The sequence below is a fragment of the Babylonia areolata genome, chromosome 21 (genome assembly GCF_041734735.1).
Source record: "Babylonia areolata isolate BAREFJ2019XMU chromosome 21, ASM4173473v1, whole genome shotgun sequence".
In the NCBI taxonomy this organism is placed as follows: Eukaryota; Metazoa; Mollusca; class Gastropoda; order Neogastropoda; family Buccinidae; genus Babylonia; species Babylonia areolata.
In genome coordinates, this window is record NC_134896.1 from 30,715,993 (window position 1) to 30,723,492 (window position 7,500).

The 7,500-nt window shown below is 50.2% G+C and overlaps 1 protein-coding gene across 1 annotated transcript in view; it reads left to right on the forward strand.

Moving 5' to 3' along the window:
- LOC143296727 (uncharacterized) overlaps window positions 1–7,500 on the forward strand; it is a 485,227-nt gene that overhangs the window by 59,318 nt on the left and 418,409 nt on the right. Inside the window, exons 4-5 of the mRNA XM_076608785.1 lie at window positions 335–659; window positions 2,767–2,986. Of these exons, the coding sequence (XP_076464900.1) occupies window positions 335–659; window positions 2,767–2,986 (545 nt within the window). The remainder of the gene's footprint in view (window positions 1–334; window positions 660–2,766; window positions 2,987–7,500) is intronic.

Below are 7,500 nucleotides of genomic sequence, written 5' to 3' on the forward strand. Positions count from 1 at the left end.
ATCTGTGGTCTGACAATTAAATCATTTCGACTTCGACTTCAACTTCGACTTCTCTCTCTCTCTCTCTCTCTCTCTCTCTCTCTCTCTCTCTCTCTCGCCCCCCCCCCCTCTCTCTCTCTCTCGCTCCTCTCTCTCTCTCTCTCTCTCTCTCTCTCTCTCTCTCTCTCTCTCTCTCTCTCTCTCTCTCTCTCCATGTGTTTGTTTTGATACCAACGTGGAGTTTTCTTGCAGAATTTTGACTAGGAGATTTTCTCTTGTGTTGCAGTGGTTTCATGAGAATGACATCTTTTTTCTTTTTTTCTTTTTTTTTTTTTTTTTTTTTTTAATGTTTCAGCCTACCACTGCTGCTAGTGTAGCCCCTCCCACCCCAACAACCCCAACAGCGCCACACCCCCACCACCACCACGCCGCCGACGACATCAACGCCACCTCCGATCACCTCGGAGGAGCACGCTCACACCCCCACCACCACTCCCACCCCCACCCTCAGCAGCAGCAGCAGCAGCAGCAGCAACACCCTTCCTACCCCGCTACAGGCAGGCCGCCATTACCTGTCTTCGGGACCTACCATACCCCTGGCAGGAGCAGTAGCAGCAGCAGCATCTGCAAAATCAACAGCAACAACAGCAGCGGCGGCGGCGGTGGTGCAGGTGGTGGAGGTATGTATGATTGTTAGTCTTGTCCGACAATGATGATTGTTAGTCTTGTCCGACAATGATCTTCAGAACAGCAGATGAGGCTACGGCTGTCTTGACTGTCTGGGATATCTAGAATTTGAGTATAGTGGACTGAGCCTTGCCTATATATTTTTTTCTTCTTTTTTTTATTTTTAAAGGATATCCAGCGTCGGGAATGGTCCACAAAGGCCAGCTTCATAACGATGGTGATGATGATGATATAGATACTTATATGGCACATAATCCTCGGTCGGAGACCAAGCTCTAAGCGCTTTACAAACACTGAGACCTTTTTGCACAACAGGCTGTCTACCTGGGTAGAGACGACTGACAGCTGTCACTGGGCGCTCTATCATTATTTTGTTTCCTGTGTCATTCTGTCAGGTTTCAGTCACACACACACACACACCAACACAGTTATTTTGTATTTTGTATTTCTTTTTATCACAACAGATTTATATGTGTGAAATTCGGGCTGCTCTCCCCAGGGAGAGCGCGTCGCTATACTACAGCGCCACCCATTTTTTTGTATTTTTCCTGCGTGCAGGAACAACCCTTTTGTTGCCGTGCGCTAAGTGCGTGCTGCACACGGGACCTCGGTTTATCGTCTCATCCGAATGACTAGCGTCCAGACTACCACTCAAGGTCTAGTGGAGGGGGAGAAAATATCGGCGGCTGAGTCATTTACGTCAATTTACGTGTATGACCGTTCTTTTTATTATAAACGCTGCCATGTAGGCAACCATACTCCGTTTTCGGGGGTGTGCATGCTGGGTATGGTCAGTCGCGTCCGTCTATGACAATCAGAACAACAGAGGAGGCAAATGCTATCCCGACTACCTGGAATATCTAGAATATGATCATGGCTGAGTGTGTCTTGCCCAAGTCACACACCCCCACTCTCTCGGCCAAGAAGGCTTTTGGGACAGGCGGCATCGGATATGGTCCTCAAAGTCCAACCAGGCTCAGCCGTCGATATTTTCTCCCCCTCCACGAGACAGACCTTGAGTAGTGGTCTGGACGCTAGTCATTCGGATGAGACGATAAACCGAGGTTCCGTGTGCAGCATGCACTTAGCGCACGTAAAAGAACCCACGGCAACAAAAGGAATGTTCCTGGCAAAATCCTGTAAAAAAAAAAATCCACTTCGATAGGAAAAAAAAAAAATTCACGCAGGAAAACAACAACAAAAAAAGTGGTGGCGCTGTAGTATAGCGACGCGCTTTCCCTGGGGAGAGCAGCCCGAATTTCACACAGAGAAATCTGTTGTGATAAAAAGAAATACAAATACAAATACAGCTCTCGCTTTGCTGTTGACCTAGCTACAAGCTTACGTCAATCTCTGGTGTAAGCCGATGGTACAGAATAAAGAATTACAAAATACTTTATTATCCCCAGCGGTAAAAATTCACGGGTGGTGTATAATGTTACATGAACATTGCCTACGAGAATCTCAGTCATTCAGTATGAATACATAAAAGACATAGAATGTCAAACAATGACGTAAACCTCATATGAAATTATCACAGTTATACACCATGCTAATAATCACAGTAAGAGAGATCGGTATTTATAAAACAGCATGGTATATGATTAAAAACATAGACATGATTATGATAAATACTCAGCTATTTTAAAAGGATTGTAAATGAATATATACTTTCAAATACGCATATGCAGACACACACACACACACACACACACACACACACACACACACACACACACACACACACACACACACACACACACACAAAACAACAAACAAACAAACACGCATTCCCCCCCCCCCCACACACACACACACACACCCAAAACCTGACCCCACCTCACCCCACACCCGACCCTCCACACACACACACACACACACACACACACACACACACACACACACACACAAACACACACACAAACACAAACAAACACGCATCTCCCCCACCCCACCACCCCCACACACACCCCACATCCGACCCCACCCCAACCCACCCCACACCTGACCCTTCACCCACGCGCGCGCACACACACACACACACACACACACGAATGGAAAATCAGCTCACCTAACAGGACTTTGCTGATCATGATCCAGGTCTGGCATCACGAGGTTCCCGTGCAGGCAGTCTCCCTCCTCCTACCGTGTCTTCCTCGCCGTCTCCCGGGCACCAGGTCTCAGGACACGGACATGGACACGGACACGGACACGGCCCCAGGAGGGGTGGCTCTCTCTCCCCACCAGCGCCCTCCCCCTCCTCTCCCTCCTCTGCCATCTCTCCCCCGCCCAACTCTGCTGCCGTGTCCTTCTTTCACAGGTGAGTGTGTGTGTGTGTGTGTGTGTGTGTGTGTGTGTGTGTGTGTGTCTGTGTGTGTGTGTGTGTGTGTGTGTGTGTGTGTGTGTGTTTGTTTTGTTTTCCAATTGCACGCCCATCACCCCGTTCCTGTTGGTTTGTGGTTAACCTGGCTGAAAACATCATCATCACTGTATATACCTGCAGCTTTTGGGCGGGTGATAATTTTCTATAATAATAATAATAATAATAATAATAATAATAATCTAATGATATTTACGATGAAGGATGCTTATATGATTCCAGATAGAATATCTTTGCGCATGACATGGGCGCTCTCTCTCCCCTCCCCCCCCCCCCCCTCTCTCTCTCTCTCTCTCTCACTTTGTCTGTCTGTTTCTCTCTCTCTCTCTCAAACCTACTTTGTCTCTTTCTCTGTCTTTCACTGTCTCTCTATGTCTCTGTCTCTGTCTCTCTCTCCAATCCATCCCCATCTCTCTCTCTCTCGCCTCTCTCTCCCACCCAACAACCCATCTCTCTATCTTCCCCCCTTCTATCTCTCTCTCTCTCTCTCTCTCTCTCTCTCTCCGTCTCTCTCAGTCACATTTATTTATTTCTCTTTAAAAACGACAAACAAATTAAAAGCAGTATAAACACACTCAACTGTAATCCGGCTCGAGCCGTCTCCATTAATCAGCCAATCGGCCGCCATCCGTCACAGCACCCCTCCCCCTCTCCCCCGTAGCGGAAAATATGTCACAGCACCAAAAAGGGGAAGGGGGGGGAGGGGGGAAGGAGTTGGGGGGGTGGGGGTGGAGGGAGCAGAAAAGCCTATAAACTCCGATTTCTCCGACAGGAAGCAGAAAGAGAGATGGGGTCATGTTTAACGTCCATTTCTTTGAGTTCCTTTTTTTTTTTTTTTTTTTTTTTAATAATAGAAAAGGAGATTTCAGGCACTTGCCGATATGTGTGTGTCGAGAGGGGGGGGGGGGGGGGGAAGGAGGGAGGGTAGGCGGCCGGTGGGAAGGGAGTATAAATGGTGATGTGATGGGATGGGTGTGGGAGCCTGAGGGGTGTTGAAAGCAAAGAGTGAGCACGGAACACTTGCGTTGGCTGCTGTGAAATTTGTCAAGTCACCGAGAGGGGTGGGGGGGTGGGGGGTGGGGATTGGGGAGGGTTGTGCTGGTGGTGCAAGGGTGCCGTGGAGGGAAGAAGGGAGGGGAGGGAGGGGAGGGAGGAAGGAAGGTGAAAGGCGGGGTGGTTCTTACTCAACCGGAAGAAAGAGTTATGTCCCTTTGCCGCGCGCTGCAAGATGAAGTTGTTTTGGTGGAAGAGGCCCAACGTGGTGTTTTTATCGAGTTTATCTATCTGTCTATATATCTACCTATCTGTCTCTATCTGTCCACCTATCTACTTATCTGTCTCTCTATCTATCTACCTATCTGTCTATCTATCTACCTGTCTATCTACCTGTCTCTCTATCTATCTACATATCTACCTATAAATCTATCTACCTATCTGTCTATCTATACAGAATGATCACACACTCAGTGCGGTGGGTTGAGGAGGAGGGAGGATGAAGAAGATCAAGAAGAATATGAACATATTCATTATGTTTACGTGTCATTAAAACAAGAAGAAAGAAAGAAGCAGTTGGACTAGATGAGAAGGAAGAGGGAAGGAGGAGGAGGAAGAGGTGGAGGAGGTGAAGAAGAAGAAGAAGAAGAAGAAGAAGAAGATGATGATGATGATGATGATGATGATGATGATGAGGAGGAGGAGGAGGAGGAGGAGGAGGAGGAGGAGGGGGAGGACTAAGATCAACAACAACAACAAGTTCAACGACAAGAACAAGGACAAGAAGAAAGGACCGAGAACAAGGATAAATAAAAGATAAGTTTGGTTTTTTTTATAAAGAAGGAGAAAAAAAAAAAAAGCTAACTCCCACCACCATCCCGCCCAATACATCAAATCAGTGAGCGATACGATGGTTCAGTCAGAAGTGAGACAGGTAGCAAGCAGCAGCAGTACTGCGAAACAAGTGATGGTGGTGTTGGTGGCGGTGCCTGCCTTTATAATAATTGGTTATCCCGTCTTTTTTTTTTTATACCATCTCCACCAATAACCTGTTCCTTCTCCCCCTCCCCCCCTCATCCAACCTCTCCACCCCCTTCCTACCCCAACCCCCCCCCCTACCCCCCCCCAGCCGATCTCTCCTCTCCTCTCCTCCTTTTGTCTTCATCCGGATATCTTCTTTCCTTCTTTCCTTGGTGCCGACAGCAGTAATGTCCCGCGCCCTTTAACTCCTCATTTCATGTCACCCTCTTCTTCAACAAGGCCGTGAGTAGCGTTCTTCTTCTTCTTCTTTTTTTTTTTTTTTTTTTTTTTTGGGGGGGGGGGGGGTCAAAGTGATGACTGTTTCTCCCTTCCTCTACCTTCTCCTTCTCCTCCTCCTCATTCCTCCTCTTCCTTCTCTTCTTCATAAACCTCCCTCACCCTTCCACGGCCCCTTCCTTCCCCAACACCCATTCTCTTTTGCTCTCCCATGCAGAGGTAACGCCGTTGGATTCCTCCTTCCTCCTCTTCCTCTTCTTCTTCCTCCTCCTCTTCCCCCTCCTTCTCCTCCTCTTCCTCTTCTTCCTCCTCCTCCTCCTCTTCCTCCTCTTTATAAACCTCTATCACCCTTCCAACGCCCTTCCTTCCCCGCACCCATTCACTTTGCTGTCCTGTACAGAAGATGCAACACTGTTCGATTCCCCCTTCGAGCTTCCTCCTCTTGTTCTTCCTCCTCCTCTTCCTTCTCCTCCTCCTCCTCCTCTTCCTCCTCCTCCATCAACTTCACCCACCTCCACTGTCCCTCCTCCTCCACCCGCCCATTTCACTTTTGGCTGTCCCGTACAGAAGAGGTAACGCCGCTCGACCCTCCCTTCCTCCTCCTCTTCTTCCTCCTCCTCCTCTTCCTCCTCCTCCATCAACTTCACCCATCTCCACTGTCCCTCCTCCTCCACCCGCCCATTTCACTTTTGCCTGTCCCGTACAGAAGAGGTAACGCCGCTCGACCCTCCCTTCCTCCTCCTCTTCTTCCTCCTCCTCCTCTTCCTCCTCCTCCATCAACTTCACCCATCTCCACTGTCCCTCCTCCTCCACCCGCCCATTTCACTTTTGCCTGTCCCGTACAGAAGAGGTAACGCCGCTCGACCCTCCCTTCCTCCTCCTCTTCTTCCTCCTCCTCCTCTTCCTCCTCCTCCATCAACTTCACCCATCTCCACTGTCCCTCCTCCTCCACCCGCCCATTTCACTTTTGCCTGTCCCGTACAGAAGAGGTAACGCCGCTCGACCCTCCCTTCCTCCTCCTCTTCTTCCTCCTCCTCCTCTTCCTCCTCCTCCATCAACTTCACCCATCTCCACTGTCCCTCCTCCTCCACCCGCCCATTTCACTTTTGCCTGTCCCGTACAGAAGAGGTAACGCCGCTCGACCCTCCCTTCCTCCTCCTCTTCTTCCTCCTCCTCCTCTTCCTCCTCCTCCATCAACTTCACCCATCTCCACTGTCCCTCCTCCTCCACCCGCCCATTTCACTTTTGCCTGTCCCGTACAGAAGAGGTAACGCCGCTGCATCCTCCCTTCCTCCTCCTCTTCTTCCTCCTCCTCCTCTTCCTCCTCCTCCATCAACTTCACCCATCTCCACTGTCCCTCCTCCTCCACCCGCCCATTTCACTTTTGCCTGTCCCGTACAGAAGAGGTAACGCCGCTGCATCCTCCCTTCCTCCTCCTCCTCTTCCTCTTCCCCTTCTCTTCATCTTCCTCCTCCTCCTCTTCTTCCTCCTATCAACTTCATCCACCTCGCTCTACCCCTCCTCCACCTTCCTTCCTCCCCCACCCCATTCACTTTTGCTGTCCCGTACATATTCGCCCTTCCTCCTCTTCCTCTTCTTCCTTCCCCTCTTCTTCCTCCTCCATCAACATCATACTCTCCTTCTACCCCCCCCCCCCCTCCTCTTCCTTTTCCTCATACCCTCCCTTTACCTTCCCTCTCTTCTTCCTTCACCTCTTTCTCCTCCATCAACTTCATCCACCTCCCTTCTTCCTTCCCCTCTTCTTCCTCCTCCTCCTCCTCCTCCCCCTCCTCTTCCTCCTCCATCCACATCATACCCTCCTTCTACCCCCCTCTCCTCTTCCTCCTCCTCTTCCTCCTCCTCCTCCATCAACTTCATCCACCTCCCTCTCTTCTCTCCTCCTCCTCCTCCTCCTCCAACCGTCCATTCACTTTGCTGTCTAGTACGGGTAGTGGCGCCGTTCGATTAGTTCCGCCATTCTGTTCCACACAAATGGTGAGAACTCTTTGACAGAAGGGAAGGACACTCGTTGCGCCAGAAGGGGTGTCCCACCGAGAGAGAGAGAGGGGGGGGGGGGGAGAGAGCAGAAAGGATGATCAAGAGATGAGAGGGTGGGGGTGGGGTGAGTGGGGAGTGGGTGGGCTGCGATGGGATTGTGTGTGTGTGTGTGTGGGCTGGGGCGGGTGGTGGTGGGGGAGGGTGGG